At 39.9% G+C, this 27,913-nt stretch overlaps 1 protein-coding gene across 2 annotated transcripts; it reads left to right on the top strand.

Annotated features, from left to right (window-relative positions):
- The first annotated feature begins 70 nt into the window (after window positions 1–70).
- On the top strand, window positions 71–27,913 carry HNRNPLL (heterogeneous nuclear ribonucleoprotein L like). Of its 2 annotated transcripts, XM_027664617.1 has the most exons (13): window positions 72–392; window positions 8,647–8,765; window positions 8,883–9,120; window positions 12,032–12,117; window positions 14,348–14,444; window positions 14,533–14,605; window positions 18,504–18,575; window positions 20,218–20,435; window positions 20,591–20,712; window positions 21,361–21,562; window positions 22,471–22,528; window positions 22,646–22,744; window positions 24,663–27,913. In XM_027664617.1, the coding sequence occupies exons 1-13, from the start codon at window positions 192–194 to the stop codon at window positions 24,716–24,718; spliced, it is 1,641 nt and encodes a 546-aa protein (XP_027520418.1). In that variant the 5' UTR covers window positions 72–191; the 3' UTR covers window positions 24,719–27,913. The 2 variants fall into 2 exon arrangements, with proteins under 2 accessions (XP_027520419.1, XP_027520418.1); XM_027664618.1 differs by lacking the exon at window positions 18,504–18,575 and having other exon boundaries at window positions 71–392.

The following is a 27,913-nucleotide window of genomic DNA, read 5'->3' as shown; positions in this document are numbered from 1 at the left end:
CTCCCCGGCTGGGAGCCAATCGCGGCACCGCTGGCAGGCGGGGGGCGGGGCCCGGTGCGGGGCGGGCCGTGTGTGGGGCCGGGGCGCAGAGCATCGCTCGGGGTCGGCGGTGCCGCCGGCTCTGTCCCTGCTCCCGCGTCTCCCTCACCGCCCGCCGCCCCTTCCCTTCCCTTCCCTCCCCTCCCGCGGCCATGTCGTCGCCGTCGTCCGGGGAGCGGTACGAGGAGGAAGAGGAGGAGGAGGAGGACGGCGCCTACGAGAGCCAGGCCAAGCGGCTGAAGCCCAGCGCCGCCGCCGAGGAGGGCGAGATCGAGTACAGCGGCGCGGAGGAGAGCGAGGGCCGGCGGGACAAGCCCCCCGCGCCGCGCGGCGGCGGCGGCTTCTCGGGCGGGGTGAGGAGGGACGCGGGGCCGGCGGGCGGGGGGCGTCTCCCCTCAAGATGCGGGCGGGGGGAGGGGGCCCGTCCGGCCCGTCCCGCCCCTCCCGCGAGCGAGGCCGCGCCCGCCCCCGGCGCTGCTGCCCCGGCGGGGGGGGCCCTGCCCGCGAGGGGGGCCGGGGGGCTTCGCGAGGCCTTCCCGGGGTCGGGGCCACCCAGGATATGGAGGCGCTCCGGGCCGGGAATGGCGGGGGGCGCCGGGATGGGTCCGCAGACGTGCGCTTGTTCCCCGCCGGAGCTGCCCGCGTGAAGGGGCTGAGCCTGCGGATGGATGGATGGATGGATGGATGGATGAATGGATGGATGGATGGATGGATGGATAGATGGATGGATGAATGGATGGATGGATAGATGGATGGATGAATGGATGGATGGATGGATGGATGGATAGATGGATGAATGGATGGATGGATGGATGTGAGGGATTTCGGGTCTGAGACTCAGGGGTTGCCGGGGTTCCCGTGGGCAGCTGGGTTGCCTTTAGGGGAGTATCGCCATTGCAAATTTTGTGCCTGCCCTGTTGCTGATCGTAACTATAGAAACATGGGGGGATGTGTTGAAACCAAGGCAGAGGGTACCTTTCATCCTTCCGCTTTACCTTTGTGTCTGGCAGAGTACAGTGATAAGGCTGCTCATAAACGATTGCTTCCTTTTTAAATTCATTTGTATTTCTGCTTTCTTCCTCCCCCACGGGCGCTGCTATAAGCACGCTGGTTCACTGTATTTTGTTTTTTGCGACGTACCTTTTCTTCATGAATATGCATTTAAGTATTAAGATAGTCCTCGACCCATGAATTTGGGCTAAAAACACTTCTGTGTCTGCTCTTTGATTCCTTAACTAACTGTCCGTCTGATTGTGACCATTTTTCTTCTTGATGACTCTTTCTGTTTCTTACTTGAACAAACCAGATCGAGAAAACGTCAGTTTAACAGCAAACCTTGACATTTAGAATACCTGTTTTATGGTTTGTTAAAATGAACTTGCTTAGTGCTGGGATAAGTTAGTGAGAGAGCAGTTGCTGTTACCATTTCTCCATCAGTTAAATCTTTTGATGGAGAGGGTACCTGCTCAATTTGTTGTTGTGGTTTAACCCTCGCCTACAACCAAGCACCCCACAGCCTCTCACTCCTTCCCCCCTACCCCGTCTGATGGGGGAGAGAATCAGAAGGGTACAAGTGAGAAAATTCAGAATGTCCCCTCTTCCTTCTTTTTGCCTCACTTTATATGCTGAGCATGGTGTCATACACTTTGGGATATCCCTTAGGTCAGCTGAGGTCACCTCTCTCAGCTGTGCTCACTGCTGGAGCTGTAGAAGAAGCAGAGAAAGCCTTGATTCTGTGCAGTCAGCACTGCTCAGCAGTAAGGAAGACGTGTCTGTATTTAATCAACACTGTTTCCAGCACAAATACAAATTATATCTCATACTACAGTGCAGAAAATTAACTTTGCCCCAGCCAAAACTAGCACATTATTACAAAAGTTCCCTGATAAACTGCAACAAAATACATCTCTGGAGAGAACTATTTTAATTCTCCAGTTTCTTGTGATGCAGCATTGTCTCTGTTGCAGTCAAGACTTAGCAATGGCCTCTGTCTCAAAGGCCAGTTCTGAATGGAATCCATATACTTGCTTAAGCTATCTTGAAATTTTGTTGTGTAGGAGAGCTGGACATCCTGCAGTGAGTGTTTCAAGTTGCAACAAGATTCTGCTCTGGCCTTTGCTCTTTTCTGCATTACTTTATGAAATCAACTAATTCTTACTTTTCTCTTTTTCCTCCTTTCTGGGATCTGGCTCACAGTGTCTTCATGATGTATCAGTATCTCAGTTTATCTGAGTTAATGTGCAGTAATGCTGCCCTGCCCCTTTAGGTAATGAGAGTATGGAGTATGTAACTTTACATTTGGGCTCTCAAGAATGGCAGGTGCTGAGTCTTGTGAGTAAAGAAACTGAAGCAAATGTGCAGCAGGTCAAGAACACGAGGGTTTTTAGGCAGCTTGTTGTGTCAGTTGTAGTGCACCTCAAGGAGGTACGTGGTCAGTGGGGATTTATTGGCAAAGCTGTGTTCCCAGATTCACTATTGGAGAGGCAGAAGTTGTCTTGATAGTAGAGATCAAGCTAGTTTTTAAAAAATAAGCTATAACATCAAGTGGATATATGAAAAATGAATGACTGAGTGCTTTTGTCAGTAATTTTTGTGAAGCATTTAATAGCAAAATGCCAGCATCTATTAAATAGAGTTGGTACGAATTGTCATTATTTTTTTTTTCTCTAATAGGTACAAAACTGTACAGGAAACTTACTTATTCTGTGACATATCTTATTAATTTTTCTGCAGGGAAATGTTCTCAGCTTATAAAAGTTGTATGGGGTTCAGACATACAAGATGAAGGTAGGCTGAGAGGAAGGAATAAGTGGAAGTATCCTGGGTTGGTCAGAAGAGAGCAGAAAAAGAATAAGTAGGAGGAACTATAGAGAATGGGGAACTAGGAGGAGAAATGGGAAAATGGATGACCAGGGTAAAAAGAGTGGTAGGAGTCTGGTAGCCTCACTGTTGGATTATTTTTTTTTTTTTAATTTTCCCCTGACATATGCCCCGGAATATCAGTGAACTGTACACTCATGGATTAAATGCACCTGTTGTATAAAAGCTCTTTTGTGGTAGGACCCTGCTGAGCAGGTTGGTGGGGTCTCCTTCCTGGGCTGTATTTATTGTTGTGGCAGTTTCCTGTTCTGGGATGTGTTTCGTTTGGCTGAATAAGACTTTCATGTGGACACTTCTCATAACCCAGATGTGTACCCTCTTCTTCTTGGCTCATCTCCAGACTGAGGAGCACAGAGAGCCAGGAACAGACCAGAATGTTGACCAGGGAAAAGAGCAGGATGTGTTCTTGCAGAAATATTCACTGAGGGAGAGTATGATTTGGAAGAAGGACCCTTATGGAGGCAGTGTTGAATGGTAGTGAGGCTTTGGCAGAGGAATCAGATTTGCAGTGTAGCAGAGTGTCAGGACACTGGGAAAATGTGGGCTGAGAGCTGTGTTTGGGGGAGTTGAGGGGGCCTTTCAGCTCCATCCCCTCTCCTTCCCTTAAATTTCAGTTTAATGTTTTAATTATACAACCTGTAACATCCACTTCATCGCTGTCTCTAACATACCTATTCTTAAACGTTTCTGTGAGGTAGGGAAGATCTATTATACCTGTTTTTACAGCTGGGGAAGTGAGATGTGGTGTTTAAATACACAAACATATGAGCTACCGCAGGGTAAGAAGGGGACGTAGATGTGCAGCTTCTCATCCGCTCTGTTGAAACTTCCCGGGCAGGGTTCTTGCCTGGTGGTAAGTGGAAGGCAGCTCTTTGCAACTCAGTTGCTTGGTGTCTGTCACAGACAGTGTGGAAACAGCAGCTGGATGGAACGAATTCAGATCTTGACCTGTTTTCCAGTGACTTGTTCAAGTATCTGTTTCTTAAATGAAGTACATCCTAGAAATTGGTTTTGGAGTAAGTGTAAGTCATCTTCCCTCCGTTGTCCTCTCTCTCAAAAAAAGTAACCATTACCTTCAGGCTAGTTCTTCTTCCAGTATCTCGGGTTGAATCTCCTGATCACAGTGTTGTGTGGGGTTTTGTTTTAGGGTGGTGTTTGCTTGGCTTTTGGGTTTGGTTGTTTTGGTTTTTTTTTTTGAAGGATGTTCAGATTGTGCTGAGCAGAGAGGAAAATATAATAGACTATTTCATTCAGAAGGGACTTGCATCAGTCATCTAGTCCAACTCCCTGACCACTTCGGGGCAAATTCAGAATTGGCAGAGAGCTGATATTCTGTTCTGTAGCAGTTGAAATCATTAAAAGGGTAGAATGCTAGGAAGAAGTATGCATTAAACAAGAGAAATGATACCCAAACTCGTCATCCAAAATGAAACTAAACTGTCAGGTAGACTTCCAGAGTATGGAATCATCAGACCACTCCCCGTGGGCAGTGCTGAGATTATCAGGAAATGTGTTGTGTACCTTCTCTTTGCCTTTTTAGTGCAATAATTTTAGCTACCTGTGTCATTCTGCGAGGTAGTTGGATGCAGATCAGTCCATAATTAGGCATTCATGAAGTTTTGGGCACTTATATACTTACTAAGCAACCTTTTAGGGCTTCCCCCCTCGGCCTCCAGTTCTTATTTATAAAAGAAATTTCAAAGCAATTAAGAGGCATGCGTAGAGAGGAAAAAAGTTGAGAGTGAATAGGATAATCTGAATGGTGAGAAATTAAATAACAATATATTTAGGTACCTGGGGGAGAGAATACGAGAGAGGAGTGCCATCCTTGTGCAGTAAGGAGAAAAAGAGAGATGGAGGAGGTAAGCAGTGAAAAGATAAAGAAGCAGATGCTCAAAAAAGGTATTACAAATTAGTAGGACTAACGTGAGTATACTGACTGGAAAGGATCTGGAGAAAGGGCAAAGGATGCATTTTTGTGCAAACAGTTGGTGAAAAAGTTCCAATCTAGAATTGCTGAGCAAGAAAGACATCATCCTAGAGCCCATGATTACCTTCTTCTTTTTTGGAATGGAAGATCATAATTAGTTGTCAAGAAACCATTGATATATTTCAAACGTTGTCTAGAGCTATGTAGGTCATGAAAAAATGGATGTTAAAATGCTCCAGCTGTTCTTTGAAGCTGCTTCTGTTACAGCCTTACCTATATGAAGTCACTTGTTTGTACTTCATCTGCTTGGTTATGTCAGTGCTTCCCTTTGTGCCTCAGCCCTGTTTCAAGGTTAAGCATTTTTATGTTCTTAGCTTCCTTCTTGAGGGAGACCTTTTCTGTCCTTGTTACTGGTCTTGAGCACACAGAAAGGAAGTCTGTTTCTGTTATCTATTTAAATAGTTGCATTTTCTGTCCAGCTGATGATCTTCAAGAAATTGTTATTGAGCTTTCAAAACCCCCTAAGCTGTGTATATATATATATATATATATATATATATATGTATTAATGGTACAGCAATAGCATCAGCTGCTCTGTTCTCCTGGATTTGAGGGAGTGCAAGGGTCATGGTGGAGTTTTGCCTGGGGCTTCTGTGCCATCCTGGGAGTTGAGTGACTGAAAGACTCCTTTGTAGGTGGAGAAATACTGGTGCTGGTTTAGTCTGTAGGGGAGCAGATGCTTTGATGTGACCTTTGCCTATGTGCCAGCTCGTGTAGTTTTCAAGGTACAGTGACTGTGAGATCTTGGTCAAAATCCTGTATTTTTCATCTCTGGAAAGAAATTACAGCAGCAGTTGGATGAGTTGTGTACGTTCTGACCTCAGCTGTAGATGCACTTCACGCTATGCAGCCACATTTGATTTTTTTCATGTGGTCTAGTGGTTTTATTTCTCCTTCTAGAGGAAATCAAGGATCATTTTAGATTTGCTTGATACTGCAGCTTTGTATCTGCAAAACCTGTTTAACAATAACAGCCAGTATGCTCTGTGAATGTTAGTCTGAGGCTTCCTGGCTCAGGACTGACTTATGCTCAGTTCCTGTGCTGCTGGTTAGAAACTATTTTAAGTAAAGCAGAGACCCTCTGATTTGGCCACCTCAGTGGTTTTATCTCTGTAAATGAGGTTCTGAACTGCTGTGTAGGTGAGTCCTTAAGTTCATGGCAACATTTCCCTGTTTTGTGTTCTTTTTTTTTGGGGGGGGGGGGGAGATTGTTGTTGTTTGGGGGGCTTTTTGTTTGGTTGGTTTTTATTCCATGCTTCTTGAGCTTCTGAACAGGTTACTGTAGTAACAGTAGCTTCTGATTCGTGCTAAATCTCTTACTAAACCTTGCTAAAAGAATGCTTTTCTGTATGATGTTATGGGAGAAAGAAATTCGGCTTGGAAAGCCAAATGTTGCTTTAACCACAAAAGGTAGCAGAATTTGAATTTGTTGGTGGTTCTGAGAATAATTCAAGTTGCAGAAGTGGGAACACCTGTATATGTGGATATAACTCCTGTATAACAGATTTGAAGATGCAAGTATGAAAGTCTTAATTTTTGAGAGAGTTAGAAAGATTTGTATCTTCTAATACAAAGGGTTATGCATGACAAATGTGAGTGGAAACTGTAACAGAAGTTTGAATTGGGAAGGGGAGGAAGAGCAAAATACTATTCCTTTATGATCCATTTTCTGAAAAGCTTGACTTGATTTCTGGAGATACTAGTGTTCAGTAAGGTAGCCAGTAGCAAGTACTAAGCTGCTGGTACCTGCTAGTAACTCTTTCTAGTGAACCTTTGCTTCAAGTGAGCAAATCATTGCTTATATTTACCGTCTGATTAGACAGAAATATTACTGGGTGAGATTTCTTGAATGTATTAAAAAACCCTAACAGAAAATGCTTAGCCCTAGCACTGACTGGGATCTTAATATAGTAGCTGTTATGCAGGGCAATGAATAATCAGTTTAATAACTTTTGATTTTTCTGTAGACCGTAAATAAAGTAAAAGTGCCTGCTATCTTAACACCTTAGAGCAATAGGCTTTGCAGGAAAAAGTGGTAATTATTGTTTGTTTTCTTTTGAAGGTTTCCTTAAGGTGCTTCTTTCAGCTTTGAAAAATATGAATCTAGTTTAAGAATATATAAGCTGAAAATAAAACCTCTCTGTAGTTTTGTTCCTTCTGCAGTTGCCTAAGCATTTGGAGTTCAAAGTATTAACCTTTCGTGACTACTTTGATCACTGCTGCTGCTGTAGACCTGAGCTGATTGATTCAGGGTATAAATATCTTATGCCAGTATCACTGGTGGTGTTTTACCAGCATTGTCAGAGTTCTTATTCAAAGAAATGTGTTGCCACTTAAAATGCTTTCATAGTGCAAACAGATAAAATGTAAGCTAAGCTTAAAAAGTTACACAGCAGATTGTTCTGACATCTGAGGAAGTCTGAAGTGCTGGCTTTTGGCTCAAACAGAATGGTCAAATCCTTGACTTAAAGAAAAAAATGTGTAATTTTTTAGTGAGAACTGCATAGGGAACACAGGAGTTAAACACACATGATTCAATTTGTAATTATCTGGAATGTGTTTTTCTCCTTGAATCTGTTGTTCAAGTGGACAGGGAAGAGAGGAATGTCTAGCAGTAGTAGCAATCGTTGTGGTTACTTAATTACTGGAGCTTAATGCTCCTTTGTGCTACAGATGAGAATCTCTCTGCTATACTACTGTTTATGAGAAAGTGAAAAATCAACAAGACTTGATCTGCTAGATTGAACACGTTGATGTAGTTGCTAAATTTGAATACATCAGCTTTACACTGCTGTTACACATACGAAATTTGAGTGCTGGATATTTGCAGTATATTTTAACGTGCCCTTTATCATCTCTAATCTTTTTTTATTCTCTCTCATGATTAGCGTACATAATTTCTCTTTTTTTTTTTTTTACCCTCAGTGTCTTAAAATATATAAGGTAAATTTCAGCCTTACTTCAGGCTTTGCATGAAAAGATTAGCTGATTCCAGCCCAAATTCTCCAGTCACACTGAACACTAAGACTGTCTGAAGTCATGGCGGTAGCTCTGGAAAATGTTCATGGTGGGAATTCCGTATGCTAATGTACAATGTCTGGATCTGTTAATGGTATTCAACCTTGAGGTGAAAGGAGAGAGCATTGTGAGTCTTTAAAAACATGTATGAACAGTGTTCAGAATTAGAAGAATATTCAGAATTATTTCAAGTGTAGTCCAGAAATGTCATTTTCTTGCATTGTGGAGCACAGCTCTACATACATTAGAAAAATACTCAATTTTCATTCAGTCTACTGATGGCCCTTGTTTTTTCTTGCTTTTTTTGTTCCCCCAACCTGTCTCAAACAAATACTGGCAGCAACGAACAGGAAGAGTGTCAGAAATATTTTAGCTGTTGGGCATGTCCTAATTTTTTTTTATACTCTTAATGAATAGGGTGTAAGACCTCCTGCAATTCAACCAGTGTTAAATAGGCTACTTTTTTTTATATTAGAAAAATCCTGTTTGTGCAAACAGATTAATTAAATCTGAAAAGCTTTTTATTTTAAGTAGACTTCAGCAACAGAACTTGGCAATCTGTTTGGAAAGAAAAGTTAAATTATTTAACCTGTGCTTAGGCTGTGCGTTTAGATGGCTGCTTCTGGACCTAGTGTGGTGTTCTACCACATTCAATTTTAGTTAACGATAACAGTATTTCTTGTTCTGTGTTGAATTTTAAAATGTCATTTTGCTGCTAGGATGCCGGGGGAAGTCATCACAAAGTCTCCGTTTCTCCTGTCGTCCATGTCCGAGGGCTGTGTGAATCAGTTGTGGAAGCAGATCTCGTGGAAGCTCTTGAAAAGTTTGGCACCATATGGTATGTCTTTGTGATGATTCCTTTAGAAAAAAACACGTCATATGTGACCATTGTGGGGCTTGGGAGTTGTTTTGAGTAAGCACCCAGGGAAACTTACTGGGATGTTTCTCTCACCAGCTATGTCATGATGATGCCATTTAAACGCCAGGCTCTGGTGGAGTTTGAAAACGTAGAAAGTGCAAAGAAATGTGTAACATTTGCAGCAGATGAACCTGTGTATATTGCTGGGCAGCAGGCCTTCTTCAACTACTCCACAAGTAAGAGGATTACTCGGCCAGGGAACACTGATGACCCATCTGGTGGAAATAAAGTTCTCCTGTTGTCAATTCAGAATCCTCTCTACCCAATTACAGTGGTATGTTTCTTCTTTTATTTGATGTTTTTTAATAAAATAATACAAAGCAGAGAGCAGCAATCTCTGTTATATTATTTTCATTGTGTATTATCTGTTAATTTGAGTCAGAAATTAACTTCACCTACCAAAGCTTTATGCCATCTTCACATAGGTAATGTGAATGTTTTAAAGGGGAGGTTTTTTGAGATGATTCAGTCTTGTATGGATATTTCACAATACATTTGAAGACTTCTGAGGTCAGGATTTTGAAATGTTTTAAGTTGCTGCATGCTTCTGAAATACTTCCAAATGTGTTGCCACAACATCAAGATTGTTCTTTAGCCTTCAGGCTCTTGAGTAGTGTATGTTTAAAGAGCTAGTAATTTTTCCAGCAGGAAGGGTTCTTTTATTGCAGTCCTTCTTGAGTATTTCCTTTGTGGAAACCTGAAACCTTCATCTATTGATGATCAACTCCAGTTTGATGGAAGCTTCCTATTTTTATTTGGGCCAATACATTTTCCTTTTCAGTATTTCAAGTCATAGCATATGTACAGTTGCATCCTAATTTATTGCCATTTATTTATGACACATGTACATGGATTGAGTGCTTATATTTTTCATAGAGATTTTATAGTACATGTTGAATTGCACAGAAATATCTCAGGAACAAATTAGAAATTGTGTTCTATGATACAAGCATGAATTAATTAGGGAAGTATGTAGGACAGTATGGATCAATCAAAGTGTTTGGGTTGTGTGGAACCATGTAACTTAATGCAAGTATTAAGTTTTGTTTAATGTGCTGTATATTATGCTAGCAAATTGATTGCAACTTAGTATTCCTGAAATTACCTCAAGTAGTCAGTTACATGTCGTGCTTTGTGCTTCAGTGTTTCGTGAATATTGATGGGTTTTTGCCTGTTGATTCATTAGTGGATGATGAATTTTCTTCTGCCAGTTTTCTTTATAGAAAAGCATGTCAAGGTACGAGTTGCTTTTTAGTGTTTAGAAACGAACCTGCTCGGAGCTGTGTCAACAAATCCACTAAGTTAAAATGTTCTTTGCACGTGACCGTGGTCAAATTTTGGAAACTCCGTTTCACTCATGCATTTTAAATTTGCCTTGCATAAGCAGCTGAGTTGAACTTAGCTGCTCGAAGGCACTGGTAGCAGCAGCGTGGTTCTGGGCTAGGAGACTTCATGGAGATTCTGAGGATGAAGCCTCGAGCAGAGTAGCTCCTTTTTAAAAACAAACACTGCCTCCCAACCTCTTCCTTCCCACTGCACCCAGCTGTTTGCTTATCATATACCAATGAGTGCTAGAAGCAGGCAGATTTCCAGAATTACTGGCAAGCATCGGAGCTCACTGAAGACAGTGTAGTCTAGCAGGGTCACAGGAGCTGGGAAAGAGCAGCTGTACCTGTAACAGCTTAAGAATGTGATGAGAAAAACACAAATTTTGGACTTGGCCAATGGGCCAAAATTATGAAAGAAAATCGTATGCCTGAAAATTAAGGTCACTTGGGGCTGGAAAATTTCTGGGAATCTTTTCTCCCAAACAAGAGGAGATGGAGGGGAGCCGGAGATAATATATTAAAGCTTATGGTACTTTATAAGAGCCAGAAGTTACACCACTGCAGCCCAAGCCAGCAATAATACATAACTCTTTTTCTAGTTTCGTCTCGTGTGCGTGGGGGGTATGTGGGCTGTGTTTGTTTTAGTTTTAAGAAATCCAGCACGTGCCCTGCCCCTGTGCCTCCCAATTGCTCCTCTATTCTGCAAAACATAATAATAAATACTATACCTACTTGCTTCCCCCTTCTCCCTCATGTCAGCCAAATAAACCTGAGGATATACCCCAAGATCCTGGAATGAGCATTTCGGAGGTATTTGGTTTAGATATAAAGAAAAGAAAGAAAAAATGGATTGCAGTAGAGTGTTTCACCTAGGTGTAGTTATGAAACTGGCTGTCCAGTAAAGCTTATGTGCTTTCAGCTGTTTGAATATGGTCTAATGGGTGAATTGTTTTCAGAAATCACAGTTCCTGTTTGTTTGGGTTCTCAGGCTTGAGTCCTGGGAATTCTGAGTGTGGGTGTATAATCACTCTAAAATAAACTTCTTTTTCTTGGCAAGATGAATGCTGGAGACTGGTTTCTGTTACGTGTAATCGACTGTAGTTTGAGTTACTCCCAGCACCACATCCTGGGCTGGCCTGATGTGCAGTAGGGCGAGCTTTACCCCTTACTGTTTGGTTCCTCTGCAGCACTGAGGATGGTCTTGAATTTTATTGGTCCCTTGTAATACAGACAAATGCTGCTGAAAGCAGAGCGTTAACAATGGGTTTGCATGAATCCAGTCATGAATCCGCTTCCCTGTCAGAAGTTTTCTCTGCCTTAAGTGAAGAAACATAGCACCTGGACACTTGGGCTGTCTGATTCAGGTGAAAACGATTGAAATTCTCTTTTTGATAAGCTACCCAAGTTTACATCTTGGACTGTCCCCGGTTACTCTCTGAAAATGAACATGAACTCAGCTGCTAGAGTCTCATGAAATGAAATGTGCTGTAACTACGGTGTCACTTTGTTTCTCTTTGCTTTGGTAGACCAGCTGCAGTGCACACTTCAAAGGCAGCAGAGCTTGAGACATGGATGCAATTACTGGGTCTTAACACAGTTGAAGATACTTGTTAAACTAATGTTTGCTTGAGTACTTCATATAGGAGTTTTTTTCTTGGTTTTCAGATTTGATTGCCTGTATTACATTAATCCATAAAAAATGCTAATCATGAATGTAAAAATTGTATAGAGGAAAATAAGAAATGAAAAGTTAACAAGCCTTTTCTCTGCTCTTTGGTATTTAAATGCCAATGTTCTGTGGACCAAAAGCATTCGGAATTTCACATCTGACTAAAGTATTTTTTTCTTCTTCCTTAGGATGTTTTGTATACAGTGTGCAACCCTGTTGGAAAGGTTCAGCGCATTGTTATATTCAAGAGAAATGGAATACAAGCCATGGTTGAATATCCTTTTTGAGTGCAATTTTTTTTTTCTGTAGGTTCTTGGCTCCAGATGGGTTTAACGTGAGAATGTCAGAAAAATACCATGTAATTTTGAGACCAAATTATTTTTTAATTTCTGTCTAAGATGTGGTAATTTCTTATTTCTGTATGTCTGTAAAACAAGGTAGCACTTACACATGTCATCTTTGTGGGAAAATGGCATTGTCAATCGTGATCTTGATAGCCATGTTTATAGCCCCTAAGGCTAATAATTGCAGACATGAAATATGTCATAGATTTGACAGCCCCTTGTACATAAAAGTTTCATGGCTTCTGCCTGTGTTGATACTCAAGAAGTGGGTAAGGGATTGCAGGGATGCAATTTGACTTCAGACTCTTCTAAATTAGTTCCAGCATGTACTGCTTGTCTTACTATTCTGACTTCAGGAAAGCACAAGACCAACTTAGGCCTCCCTTACCCCGTTCATCATGTGTTGAAGAAGATCCCTGCTCTGTTATCCTACCCTTTACTCTGTGGCATTAAGTTGTACGTGGGTTGAGTTGAATGTTCAGGGTTGTGTGTTACTGGTGTTCGCAAAGCCTAAAGTCTGATATGATTATATGCCTTCACTTATAAAACTCTGATAGCCATAGCTGATTACTCTCCATTTTTGAGCTGTTATCTGGACAAAATTTACCAAAATCTCAGGCATTCCTTTGTGATTTCAGATGCTACTAATTGGGCAAGCTTTATTAGTGAGTCCCTTTTGTGAAACAGGACTTAACCAGTGGCTGCATTGGTAATTTCCCAGGCAAAGACAGCTACCCTAACTTCCATAAAAGCAAACTAATTGCTATTTATGTGGAAGACTTAAACAAACTATGTGTCCTAACAGATAGTAGTTTGACTTACTGTCTTTGTTAAGTTCGTGGTAAGTGGCGTCTGGATCAGATGACTTGTACAGTCGAGTTATTCTGTGTCTTGTGAAAGATTAGGGAAGTTGTGGGGAGGATCCTGCACACACTTGGAAACTGCTATACTTATGTCCTTTGAATTAAATTCTGTAACATGCCTTTTATTAAAAACTAAAACAACCAGCAGTTGAAAGAAAGCTCACAAATACAAGTGAGTAATGCAGTAGCATTACAAAAGTAAACAGTTGGGGGGAGGAGGAAAGTGAGCTTCCAGACAAGCCTTATCTGAAAAGTTCAAAAATTTACTAAAAATTAAATGCTAATTGCAGTACCCATTACTTTGCAAATGTGCTCCCACAGTTCTAGCCAGTGTCACTTCCTTATAGGTCTGGGAAGCTTAACTTTTCTCACTTTTAAATTCCACAGTGAACCTGCATCACCTTGGAAGAAGTTGGGCTGCAGGAATGCGGTAAAACTCAAGGCATATGCTATTGTTACAGACTACTTCCCAAATTTCACTAGATGATATCAAAGCATGGTGCAAAAGGTCTGTTCTGCTGCAAATTTCAGGCTTTCTGACACCGTATGTTATTGAGTGTGTATGAGATCGTGGGTTGTGATGTGCCAAGGCTCGGGTACATTTTTCTGCTAATCATAGAACTAATCTTGGAGTACGTAGAGCATATGAAATAACTTATGGGTTGGAGCCTGGTACATGCATCTACCTGTTGTATTTCTTTTGGTGCAAAATGATGATTTCTTCATTCAAAGTTCTCTTAGTTACGTGGTTTTATTTGGCTAACAAGCTAAAAGGATGTACACTTTCTTAGTTCTTTTTGCTGTAAAGTAACTACTCTGAGTTCATGTTCTCCCTACCCACAAGTCTCTAGCCAATGCTGTGAGAAGGGAAGCATTGTCTTAAATCACACCTTCTCACACCAGAACTCTGACTCCTTCCCGAATGATGCAGCTTGAACTTTCCCATCAAATATTCTCTAGACTTGCTGGTAACTCTCCGTGTCTTCTGATGAAAATTACTAACTGCACCAGAATCCCCTTCTAAATGGCATAAGATCAGAGCATAAACAAAGCTTTCATCCATATAATCCACTGAGGAATTTACTAATTTATGAATGGTCTCATCGTGTGCTGAGCACATCTTTTCACAGAAGTTGAACCCAAATGTACTTTTTGGTCATTTTTTATAAGTCTGTATGGAGTTCCTGTAGTATATATGAAAGTGAAATATCTGCAGGCTACAAAAATAAGGCCGTATCAGATAAAAGGGACATGATTGAGCCACCTGAGGGAAAAAAATCCTTAACATGATGTGTATGTTTGAATCAGTGTTTTGTGCCCAGAAGGCGAAGGCTGCGCTCAATGGAGCAGATATCTATGCAGGATGCTGCACACTAAAAATTGAATATGCAAGGGTAATGCTTGGACCTTTTCTTTTAATTTTACTAGAAAAATATATATAGTCAAGACTTAACCTTTTTCACTTTTACTTTATTTGAACAGCCAACTCGACTTAATGTCATTAGAAACGACAACGATAGTTGGGACTACACTAAGCCATATCTGGGCCGACGAGGTAGGTTTTCATACATTATCCCTGTAGATGTTTGACTGTACTAATGACAATCCTTCACACGTGGTCAGGCTGTATGGCTATAGTCATTCCAAAGCAGGCCAGTGCTGCTGAAGGCTGTGTCACCAGCCAGGGAATTAACCCTGAGCCCTAGTGCCCCCTACTGCCGTGTGCTTGAGCCACTTAGTTCAACAAGGAGCCCACACCTGCAAGCACCTTCGCAGTTCTCAAGGACTTGCATTTCTCCAAGCAGCTCTCTCTCTTTGGAGGAGAGGAAACCTGGCACAGACTATTCCTTATAAACTACAAACTTGCACACTGCTTCTCCTTCGAAAGGACTCTTTTCCCCTATGTTGGACAAGGCATTAAGAAGGATAGAGGACTTCAGCAGGCTGACTCTACACTTCATCATGCACCACATCGGCATCAGCAAAAAAAACCCCAAACAAACAAACCCTCTGAAAAAAACTCAGACTTGCAGTTCACCTTGTCTGCATACTGCATGCACCACCACCACAAGTTTTTAAAGGAGGACATTTTCAGTACTTCAGACTTGTATGGGATGAATAACATGATAGACTGTACCCATTCTGTTAAAGCTTGTATGTATGCTGGTCTTATTTCCCTTAAAATTACCACTGAAAAATTGAGAACATCCAAAATTAAGAAACTCTTGTTGATATCATTGACATTGTAATCTTTTTATTACTTGCTGTATGTGAGAGTTGCATTCAGACTTAACAGTGTAAATATTGTCTAGTAGTAGGGAAATTTAATTCTTATATGTAGATAGTTGGAACTGAGCAGTGCAATATCAATAGGCCCCCTCAGCTATACAAAAGTAATAAAGCAGGGAGATTCATAATTGGTACTGTCTCTTAAGTACTCAGCTGTAAAAGTTACCAGAGCTTAATTCATGTCAGTGGAATCTATGATTATATATGTACAGTCAAACTGCTGTGTAGCCTGACTCCTGTAAAGTGTTTCTTTAAAAAAAGAAAACAAAAATCTGTAACTACTGAGTGCAGTGTTCAGTTATCTATGTACAATAATGTGTTCAATGTAAAGTTAGAAAAGTGAAGATAATGTGACCAAGATAGAGTATCTACTTACCAAAGGCTATATGAGAACCAGGGCTTCGCTGTCTCAAGAGATATGCACTTTCAAAATAACTCTGCAGAGACACTGGGCTTGTAAAACTGTTGTACAACTAAAAACTTAGGGCTTGGATTTTCAAAATGAAGTTCTTGTAAAAAGTTAACAAGGGAGCTACAGTATTGGCTGCAGCTTGTAGATTATGACTGTTTGTTTTGGGATTCAATTTTTTTTCTCAAATTCTTGAGTTAAAAATAAAGGGATTCTGAAGAAACTCGAAACTCAAGGGCAAGAAAAAAAAATCGAAAAATTTGAAGGATTAATTTGACCCTCATATCTTTTGGTTATTGCAGTGTTTGGAGACTGACTTTTAAGATTGTCCATCTGATTACGTTATGTAATTGGTCTGCAGATAAGTATGGCTGTATGAACTTAAGGTTCCCCCAAATAGAGCAAACAGTGGAAAATGAAAAACTTAGGATAGGAATGGCTTGCTCTTTCTCAAGAACTCTCATTCTACTCTTTTCTTTTCCTTTTGTTACTGTCTCTATTCTCTATACATCACTCTGCTACACATAAGAGGAAAAAATTAGCCTTATATGTATCTCATTATATATTGTATATAGCACGATTTTTCATTTACTGTGGTTCACATCCACTTATCTAGAAGATGGGAATATAAATTGTTGAATGAACACTGAAATGTACTTGAGAAAGCAGACATCTAGAGCAATTTTGCCCATAAAGTAATTCAGGAGTTGGGGTTTTCATTGAGAGAGATAGTGTTTTTGTATCTGTGCTTCAACTTACTCTTGCAACGTCATTGTTTAGGTTTTGAACTTCATGTGTCCCGAACTGTAGGGCTCTCACTGCAGGAAGATCTTAGCCCAAAGGAATTTCATTCCAGGGACAGACGTGCTGATAAATCCATTCAGATTTTCACATCTCCCCTACAAATGTTAGGAAGGAAATGCATTTTGCTAATGACTTTTTAAGAACTGGTTTTAGTGCTTTATGGTAACAAATTACAGACTTGCACATAATATTTCTCCACTGAAGTAAAATTCCTTACAAGTGCCTGCTGCTATGAACCCATATTGCATTAGATTAAACCAAAACCACACCTGACTTAGTATTCTACTTGCCTTTAGCCAAAATGTTCAAACTATAATTTGGAGCATTTCTTTTGGTGGTAATACCAGCACAGTCAGTGACTCAAGGACCTGATTTAAAAACAAACCCAAAAATCAACAAAACCAAACTTAAACAAGATTATAAAGAACCTTTCCTTTCAGAATTATTTTTAACACCAAATCAGTTCTTATGTTTCTGTGCTTGTTTACACAAGTATTTGTACTGGCACAATCGAGGGACTTTGTTCAAGGAAGGAGGAACAAGTGTAGGGCAAGGAGAGAGCAGTGGAGTACACTACTACAAGGAGGAAATATTTGTCAGACTGTTCTCCCAGAATTCTTTATTTGAAAAATGTGATCCTTTACTGGATTTTACTGGGGGCAGTTTCAAAGGATTTAGCTCCACAGACTGGAATTACAGAACTGATTTTTCTGAAAGATGATTACTGCATACAGTTTAAGTGCTCAAAATATGACACCCCTTTGCTTTCTAGAGCTACGAACCAGAGCTGTTACCCTGAAAAGGGAATGGAAAAGCAAAACTTGACAACAGACAGTAGTCTCTCTTCTATGTAGTTGAAAGTGTTCAGGACTGTTCTCTCTTCAGTCTTTTTTATCAAAGTAAATGTCTGACTTGGAACCTGTCCTCAAAATCCTGAGCAGAAAGGGCACATGTGTTTTCATCTCCCACTGTTGTATAATGTGGATAGTTCCTGTTTTTCAGGGGAAATACCTCCAACTGCATTGGGCTGGATTTACTATTTTCAGCAGTCATACTTAAATTTCCTGGGAACTGTTGTAGTCTGATAAATGTCTTGCCCCATCTTTTCAATGTGGCTTTTTTAATTGTAAGAAAACAATTGTTGCTTACCACAAAGAAGTCTGGAAGTTTAGATTTTCTTTGTTGTGCAGCATGGATCTTATTAGAAAATACAGCTTTGGCTGTGATGCATTGGTTTCCTCCATTAATGTAGATCCCTTGCTTAACTTTATGTCTTAGAGAACTGGGTTTTCTTAAAGGATTGACTGTTTAAGTGCATTATTCAGTGATATTTTTCTTCAATTAAACTGTTACGTGCTGCTGATAATGCCATAATGTACAATCCTTTCAGCACGCCCATAAATCAGTAGGTGTTCTGTAAATATATATGTACACATATGTAATGCTCTCTGTTTACTGATTATGAAACCATGTAATACAGGTTGTTGTTGGCTTATGCTGAAACTTCTTGAAAGAAGCCCACTTTGAAAATGTGTTGCTGTTGAAGCTAATATTATGATTCAGGTACTGTCTTTCAAAAGTACTGCATTTCAAATTTGTTTTAAGAGACACATAGGTAAATCCTGCTGTATGGTGTTTTCTATACTAATGTGTGGTGTCTGTTTAGGAAAACTTTTGGGTATTTCCATAAACTTTAAATGTCTGCATCTCCTCATTGGCCACTGCCCCCAATCAGCTTAAGTGCAATTTTGTTATACAGATGGCAGTCTTTTAATTTTGGTGGCTACAGCTTGTGGTTTTAGACATACAGTGAATGAGAAATCATTTATAAAATTAACAAGGACTCAAATTACTGTTTTGCTTCTTAACTAGAAGCTTTGTGTCTTAACTGGAGAAGTCAAGTGCATAGTTGTGATTACTAAACTGTTTTCTTTCCCTTCCCACATGTTAGACAGAGGGAAGGGCCGGCAGAGGCAAGCTATTTTGGGAGAGCACCCATCATCCTTTAGACATGATGGTTATGGTAAGTGACGTAAGATGAAAGGTGGTTATGATTTCTTTACATGTTGTGTGGAATTCTAAATATTCAGTCAATGCTTGAAGGTGGATCCCTTCAGCATGAGCAGTTCACCTGTGGTGCTGTCAGTCCTACGTCCTGAAAACACTGTTGGTTCACTGAAACCCATGTACGTTCATTGCCTTCCCTCTTCCTTTCGTAGAGAGCATCCAGCTCTACATATTTATTGCTTGAAAGAATGTTTCCTTTCAGTTGCCATCAGCCTGGCAATGGATAGAAAATGACAAATGTATTGGGAGAGCAGTTTCCTTGTAGAAAACAGCAACATACCTTGATCAATGGTTTGATGCAACACAGAGCTCTGACGCTCTTGCATACAAAGCTGTGAATTGTGGGTGCTGTGTTTCTTCTAATTCAGCTAATTCTGAAAAGGTATAGCTGTGTGACTGTATAGGAATGATGGTCTGGAATTACTCCTGCAGTTGTTACCAGTGCTCTCTGTAGATGAAGGTCTGTCTGGACCAAGACCTCAGGGTTGAGAAACAAATGTCCCCACTTAGACATAACTTTTCTAGTTATTTTCTCTCTCAGCTGTTAGATGGAATGTGATGTGTCTTGCCTCTTTCTTTGCAAAGGTGTTAATGATATTTTACAATGTAGGTTGACATCCTATCTACTCTTTCTAAAAGGTTCTTCAAATCTCCAGATTTTCCAAGTTCCACCTTGATTCATTGATGTTCTTTTTTCATTCTTCTGATATATCCTTTTGCCTTAAGTAATGTGTCTGTCTCCTCCTATATCACTGTCTCCTTGTCATTACTGCTTTTTACTGGGCAAAAAAGGACAAAAGGTTCCTTTTATACTTAGCTTATGTGAATTTCACATTATTTTTGTCTCAGAAAAACAGGGATCCTCCTCTTGGTCTGTAATTCCGATGTTTTCTGTAAATAGAGGTATTGCTTACTAGTAGTGTCTCATCATTTAAACAAAAAAAAGAAATTGTCTCTTGCAGTGAAACTTGTCACTTTACCTGTAGTGGAAAATTGGAAGGCTTCATTTTGCATTAATGCAGGGGGTTTAAGTATTCCTGTTTCTTCCGAATGAGCATTTTGTAGGAAGGCAGTCTTCTGACTTAATCTCATGTCTCTGGAAAAAAGAGCTGTGTCATCTCTCCTGATCTCTGGCTAAAAGTTCACTCCTTTTGGTTAGTTTTCTCTGCTCTGTAATATTCTTTCTTGGTGTCATGTAGCTCTATTAAGTAGACATGGGAATATTTCTGAAGATTGATTTTAAATATTTCTTTCAATATGTTTATGTTCAAATATTTTGTATGGTGCAGGGAAGATACTATTTTTGTAATTACTGAAATACCTGTTTTTGCTTGTATATATCTTACCTGGTAGTGTAAGAAGAGACTTGGAACATTAAATGGAATAGAAGAGGGTTTCTTTGTTTGGTGGTTTGGGTTTTTTTTTGTTATTGTTTTTGCTTTGTTTTGTTGTCTTTAAAAGGGAAAAACCATTAATGGCAACTACTGTAACCTTCAACATCTCCTTTAAATATGCATTATGTATGTGGGCTTAAATGCCTGATTAAGTAGTGAAACTTATTTCAAACAATATGAAAACATGGTCTTTCATCTCCTTAGGATCACATGGTCCTTTGTTGCCCTTGCCAAGCCGGTACCGAATGGGATCTCGGGACACTCCAGAACTTGTTGCTTATCCACTGCCCCAGGCATCCTCTTCTTACATGCATGGTGGAAATCCTTCTGGGTCGGTTGTCATGGTCAGTGGGTTGCATCAGCTCAAGATGAACTGTTCAAGGGTATTCAACCTGTTCTGCTTGTATGGAAACATTGAAAAGGTAAGGCATCATTTATTAGAAACTTGGAAACTACTACTTTTAAATGCTTTGGAAAAACCTGTCTGAGATGGTCTAAAAATATTACCTACTAATTTATAAAACTATTGGTTGGGCTGTTTGTTGCAATGTCATTTTTTTTACCTTATCTATCTCAGGTGAAATTTATGAAGACTATTCCAGGCACAGCACTGGTGGAAATGGGTGATGAGTATGCTGTAGAAAGAGCAGTCACACATCTCAATAACGTCAAGTTGTTTGGAAAGAGACTTAATGTCTGGTAAATATGTTTTATCAGATTAATAGTCTACTAGTGAGCAGATGGAATGAGATTTCAGACAATATCTCATTATTCTGTTGTCATTGTTGGAGTTATGATTTCCAATTGTCAGCTGTTTGTTTTGGCTTTCTGCTGAAGGAGGGTGAATTTAGATTCAATGTTAGGAAGAAATTCTTTACTGTGGGGTAGTGAGGCACTGGCACAGGTTGCCTGGAGCAGCTGTGGATGCCCCATCCCTAGAAGTGTTCGAGGCCAGGTGGGATGGGGCTTTGAGCAACCTGGTCATGTGGAAGGTGTCCCTGCCTATGGCATGGGGGTTGGAATTAGATTGTCTTTAAGGTCCCTTCCAACCTCAACCATTCTGAGATTGATTTATTATGATTTATAATTTTATTTATTTACATTAATAATGCATATTGGCATTACATGGATTGGCCATTAGTAAACTGTATTCCCTAATGTGTCTTATCCATCTTTTTTGCATTTTTTAAGCAAGGTGTCAAATCCAACACATCTTGTTCTTACTGTATTTCAGATTGTTACAAAGAAATGTCAACTCTGTTCTGGTTAGATCAATAATCTGCAATTATTTAAGAATCTTAATTATTTAAGAAACTTTATCTATTTCTATCTGTCCTTAAATTCCAGTGTTTCCAAGCAGCATTCAGTAGTTCCAAGCCAGATATTTGAACTAGAGGATGGCACGAGTAGTTACAAGGATTTTGCAATGAGTAAGAACAATCGCTTCACCAGTGCTGGCCAGGCATCCAAGAACATCATCCAACCACCCTCCTGTGTGCTGCATTATTATAATGTTCCCCTGTGTGTAACTGAAGAAACATTTGTAAAGGTGGGCAATTGGAATGATTGGCATACAGTGCTTTTGGGCTCTATCCCAGCTTTACATGGTGCTACTTTTAAAAAGAAATAACTGAGGTGGTTATAGCATAGCCACTGGAGGAGAATCTGTTCTTTAAAATACATTTGTAGCCCCTCTCTCTAGAAGATGTAATATTTTCACAATGCTGGAGTTACTCTTTCAATTTTATTTTTTTTAATGTGAGAAACAAAATCCTGGAAATACAGTTGAAGAGCTTAATGTGGGGGGTTTTTTTGTGGAGGAAAGGGAAGAGACACACGAAACCAAATACATGAAAGTTAGGACTACAATTCACAAAAGATTTACTGATTCCCTGAGATGGTTACTGTAATGACTGCTAGGATGTTTTGGAATGGAGAGAGGAATGCACCTGGAACACTTTGCACAGTTGAGTCCTAAGTGAATTATGGATGCTTAAAACATGCAGTACTGGGCCTCTTAGCTGGAGGGAGTGGTAAAATTGCTGACAGTTCAGTGAGTTCTTTTTCAGTTCAATAAAAATATTTTTTTCCCAACTCTGTCTGAAAGTTAACTCTGGGTCACAAGTGGTGTCCTTGTGTGTGCAACGTCTGAGCTACTGTATTGAAGTAGGAATGTCAAAAATTAGAACTTACTATTTAAATATGTTCTTTGAGATAGTAGTGATATCACAGATATAGGAGCCTTGTTTTGTGTACTAAAGAATGGTATTCTAAAGAATAATTTAAATAAGAATAGTCTAAACATTTTTAAAATAATAATTTGCCATAAATTCTAAACTCTTTGAAAGAGTCAGTATTTTTGGTTTTGTGTGTCTCTTCTAGGAACTTGAAATTTTTGCTAATGTATTTATAGGCATTTTTAATGGAGTTCTATGTCTTATTTTATTTTTGTGACAGTTATGTGAGGATCATGAAGTTCTCAGCTTTATTAAATACAAAGTGTTTGATCCAAAACGTAAGTAAAATTTGACCTGTTTGGGGAATTATTTGAATTCCAATTTTGATCCGAGCATATGGTGCCAGGAAACGTTACTGATCCCTTCTTCCCCTTTTTTACATCTCATTTGGACAGCTTCTGCCAAAACATTGTCTGGTCTGTTGGAATGGGAATGTAAGACAGACGCAGTGGAAGCTCTCACTGTACTTAATCACTACCAGATAAGAGTCCCAAGTAAGTAAATTTTCCTATTCTTACTGCTAGAAATTTTTTTCTGTGGAGAAGGACTTGGTGGATGAAAAGCTGGACATGACCCAGCAATGTGCACTCACAGCCCAGAAGGCCAACAACACCCTGGGCTGCATCAAAAGCAGTGTGTCCAGCAGGTCGAGGGGAGGTGATTCTGCCCCTCTGCTCTGCTCTGTGAGACCCCACCTGGAGTGCTGCACCCAACTGTGGAGTCCTTGCACAGGAAGGATTTGTTGGAGCAAATCCAGAGGAGGGACACAAAGATGATTAGACAGCTGGATCACCTCTCCTCTGAGGAAAGACTGAGACAATTAGGATTGTTCAGCCTGGGGAAGAGGAGGCTCCTATTGCGGCCTTTCAGTACCTTAAAAGAGAGAGTGGGCAACTTTTGACATGGGCAAATAGTGATAGGACAAGGGGTAATGGTTTTAAACTAAAAGAGGAGAGATTTAAAGTTTAGATGTTAAGAAGATACTCTTGACTGTGAGGATGGTGAAGCACTGAACATGTTGCCCAGAGAAGTTGTGGATGCCCTGTCCCTGGCAGTGTTCAAGGCCAGGTGGGATGGGGCTCTGAGCAACATAATCTAGTGTGTGACATCCCTGCCCATGGCAAGGGGTGGAACTAGATGATCTTTAAGGACCCTTCCAACCCAAATCATTATATGATTCTGTGATTCTTTCACAGTAAATAAAAAATCTTGAATGTCTTGGGCAGAAGATTCTTTAAGTTACTCAGCTTATTACTCTGAATTTATTGCTTCTGTACTGGGTTCTCTTTGAAATGAGAAATTTTGAGGCCCAGCTGAATTTAGCTCCAAACTAAGAAGAACAGGGGGAATTCACCTGCTGAACAAGTACACAGTAGGCCAGGTCTGCACTGGACAATTAAGATAGTTTACTGGATTAAATAGAATTTTTCCAGGTGTTCACAGACAAAACATTGAATCCAGCCAGTGTCTAATACTATTTTAAACTACCTTCTCCAAAGTATTATGAGTTTGTTTCCCTGTGAAGTATTAACAGTTTAATCTTTCCTATTCTCCCACATCTTTGGTCCACCATCTTAATAATAGACTGAGATTACTTTGGGGCAGAATATTTTTGAAGATATTATTGATAACATACTGTTCACAATTTCAGCTTTATCTCAGTTTGAAGAGGTGGTAACAGCAAAAGAGCTTTCTCTTTCAACAAGAAAAAGGGAAACCTTAATGCATAATCCAAGATACAGCTATCACAGGGAAAAGCAGTGTTTTAAACCAAGAGCTGCTGGTCCAGACTTGCTGTAATAAGATAGCTAAACCAGGAGGGCTTAGCTTCCACTACCCAAGAGGCACACGTGTGCTGCCATCTGTGGATCCTGACACCTTTTTCAAATGAGAGGGGTTGTTTTATGCTTTGCTTTCTGGAGAGGCCCAAAGGGTGTGCTGGACATCCTGCTGTTCTTTTCTCAGTCAAACACATGTAAACACTGTCCAGTGCCACTCTGGTAGAGCTCTGCCTCATTTTAAGTCTTGACTTCCTTAAATATCTGTGCCTTTTGTCTTAGAACTCTTTTGCCTATTGAATACTACTTTTATAAATAGTTCAGCCAGGAGGAGGGGCAGTGGTAATGGTAAATTCTTTCTTGTGTATAGTACAACATTTGGAGTTTGATCTACATTACCTTGCAGCCAGATCCATCACTTCGTTTTCATGTCTAAAAATGCTGGTAGAGTATCAGTAACACCTATAACAGGTCACCTGGTGTCTGTGGGACACTGGTGGGGGTAGGCAGGGAGGTGTGAGTCTTAAATATAGAGAGTTGGTGAACTTGTCAGGTTATGGAAGGTGGTGTTGATCAGCAGGAGAGCTGGGCTCCGCAAGATGCCCACAGTCTGTTCTGTGTTGTCTCCTCACAGATGGCTCCAACCCGTATACCTTGAAGCTTTGCTTCTCTACTTCATCCCATTTATAGAGAAGAGGACAGCATGTTAAGAGCTACGTTCACCTCGATTTGCAAGTTTAAAACTACACTTCGTTCACAAAGCTCTAAAGTGGTTGTTCTAATGTTGCCTTGTTTCAACTTAATTCTAATATCTTTTATCTTGTTTTATAATAAATGGATGTTCCTTCATAAATACAAACCAGATTTTTTTCTTTTTGCCTCTGAGAAGTACATGTTGTAAGCTTACTACAAAGTTTGTATTTTGTTAGTGTAGTATTTTCAAATGTCTAAAGAAGCACCAGTAGTATAACCAAGATTGTTTCTTTTCAAAATCGAAATATATTTGCATTTTCAAAATGTTAAAGATTAGCAAGTATTTTTCCATTTTTAGTCTTAATTGGCAGATAGAACTATTACATCAGAATTTTAAATGTAGGACTTGTTTTTCAGTATGTTAAGTAGTGAAGTATGTTGCAATACTAAAAAGCTTGTATTTATAAAATGCTTTGATCGGGTTAATGTTGCACATACTGAACTTTTAGTAGTATAGATTTGATTTATATTTCAAACAAAGCTGACATAGAAAATTTTAAAGTATGTACACATGTATGGTATGATTCATACTTATTTAAAGTGGTTTTGTTTTTTTTTTTTAAACTATTTTCCATTTGCATTAGCATGATGCCATCTATAGCTAGTTCCACCGTAGGGGCCTTTTAAAAATTAAAGTTACAAGCCTGTATCAATGTGTTCATCCTCATTTTCCATAATTTAAGCTTGAATCTTTGGTGTTTAACATATCCTTTTGACTCTTTTTTTAAAGCAGTGTTTATGACATACTAAATGGTAAAAGTTGGGTATATGACAAGAAACCAAGGTGGTAGAAATAGTTAAAACAAAAAGCAAGCCCCACCATACTCTCTCATACCTGGACAGTTAATTCAAGGCTTTCTTTTGTCTGATTTATCTTAAACATCTGTTATGACCATGAAAGAATTCATGGGGTGAATAGTCTTGGCTAGGCTGTATATTAAACTGAGGTAATCTCAGTGGGATTCAGACAATGATAACATGATGTTAAATTAACGAGGCGAGAAATCTTTCACTTTGGGGAAGATTATTTGTTTTGTCCCAGTACTTTGAAAGATCTCTTCTGGAACTAGAGTTGTATCTCATTTGGGTTAAACCCCCAGAAATGGGAATCCAAGCAGGGAAGCCTGGAAGCTGTTGTCCTAGGCTGTGTTTGTTCCCCTTTCTGAATTTGTAGCAAAGTGTTTAGGGCTATTTCAGTTCTGCTCTTAGTTGTCAGAGGGAAATTACTTTATCAGCTATTTTTTGCTTTATCATACAAGTTCTTTTTTCTATCTTTATACATTTTATCTATATCCATCTTTTAGGCAAGATGGTTTGTGCAGTGTGCTTGTCCTTGACAGGTTATGTTGCAGCATGTTTACAGGCTGTGGCCACTGCACGTCTTTCAATACAGACTGCATTTTCCTCATTCTTAATTTCAAGGCAAATACTCCTTATCACACAAGGGAAAATGTGCCAGATGTCCTTCACGTTTTCTCATCAACAGTGATTCATTTCTGTCCTGTCTACCTCCATTTTGTTCATGCTTTAGGTAATGAGTATTTCAGGTATTCACATCAGGCTTCTAATAGGTCCGACCTGGGAACTGAAGCACAGCTGCTCTCTGGCAGCTCTTTCAGCACAGAGTTTGGAGTAATACTAGCCTCCTGTCTGGGAGGTGGTAAACTGAGTTGCATTTTAGGGGCACTGCTAATACTCTTTCAGCTGCAGTGCTCTTCCCCCAGAAATTGCTTCCAGATGCTTCCACTTGTGTGCCATATGTTGTTACTTGCCCCAGAAATGCTGGGTAGTATTGAAATGCTCTGTGCTGCTTAGTGTTTTAACTGTAAAAGGTCTCTCCCAATCTTTCATTGCTCTTCCATAACTTGAATGTTCTGTGGAAACCTGTTTCTTCTGTCCTAACTTGCATTGCTATTTGTATTAATGTAGTTTCAGAAGTCAAGTTGTTTGTAGTTGAGCATTAAAAATAGCATGTTTTCTGTTGGTCCAGTTTGCAATGTGGGATGAGTGACCCTTAAAACATTCAGGTTTTACAAAAAAAAAAAAAGAAAAAAAGAAAAAAAAGAAAAAAAAAGAAATGCACTTTAATGTTTTGGTGTCCTCAGTGGATCACAGCATTCAGTGCCTAAGATGTTCAGGTGAAAGGCATCTTTCCTGTGGCTTCCCAGATGAATGAAGCATAGTTCTGGGTATGTCTTAGAGGACTTGATAGCAACTGCAAGTCCCATATGCAAAATGAGTAGCCTGTGCCATGTGGAGCAGAAAAGAGAGGAAACTGAAAAGTTGTGCAAACTACTTTCTCCATAAAAGAATCATCTTACTCGTGTATTGATGAGAACAGGAAAGATTCCTTGTTGGTGTTTTGCTGTTAAAGGAAATAATGTCTTCTCTTGGGCCTGCAAGGATGGATGCTTGTCCTCAGGAGGGAATGAGATTGGTCTCCTTCCACACATGACATCTGTGTTCACTTTTAATCTTGCTCTTTGGAATAGAGACAAAACAGTGGGGCAGGTGGGGAGTTAGTTGCTCCAGGGGAAGTGAAGTTTGTCTCATTTGGCAGCAGCATTACTGTAATTGTTAGATTAAAATTAAACTTTTAAGGTCTCTTAATGCAGTTTTTTCCTGTCTCTTTTGCATAAGCCATACAAGCAAAACAGTGAACATTGCTATGCACATCCCCTGCTTGTAAGCAGCTGGCATTCACTCTGTAATATCTTCATGTCTGTCCCCACTGTTTGTTTCTTGGGTTTCCTTTGTTTGTGAAGTTTTGTTTGTTTTTCTAATGAGTCACCTTTCATTGGAGGTATATGATATATTGAGGTGGAGATCTGTTCCTCTTCTCTCATGATACTCTAATCCTTGTTTCTGTTTATTTTTCCGTATATGCAAGAATTGGGAAGAGTTGTTTTTTGACTTTCTATACCACCACAGTAAGATAGAGTGTATTGCCAGGTGATATAAGAGAAGATTTAAAAGAAACAATGGAGAAGGTGTTTGGATGTCCTGCTTTATGAAAGGAATGATACAACTTAATGTGGTGTCTGTCTTTTAGTAAGGGATAATCTTTGGGGTAAGCTGGCTTGTTACTGGCTGAACCCCTTTTGTTGTAATTAAATGCAACTTGCTCCTTTT

Source organism: Corapipo altera, unplaced genomic scaffold (assembly GCF_003945725.1).
Source record: "Corapipo altera isolate COAL_440 unplaced genomic scaffold, ASM394572v1 76, whole genome shotgun sequence".
Classification (NCBI taxonomy): domain Eukaryota; kingdom Metazoa; phylum Chordata; class Aves; order Passeriformes; family Pipridae; genus Corapipo; species Corapipo altera.
Note: the sequence above shows the minus strand (reverse complement) of the source record. Positions and strands in the feature narration are given on the sequence as shown.

Bases quoted from the DNA above. Each gene is read 5' to 3' on its own strand.
- HNRNPLL (XM_027664617.1), top strand. From the start codon at position 192: ATGTCGTCGCCGTCGTCCGGGGAGCGGTACGAGGAGGAAGAGGAGGAG. The intron at 393-8,646 runs GTGAGGAGGGAC...TTTTGCTGCTAG, and splicing joins GCGGCGGCTTCTCGGGCGGG to GATGCCGGGGGAAGTCATCA. The intron at 14,606-18,503 runs GTAGGTTTTCAT...CCCACATGTTAG, and splicing joins GCCATATCTGGGCCGACGAG to ACAGAGGGAAGGGCCGGCAG.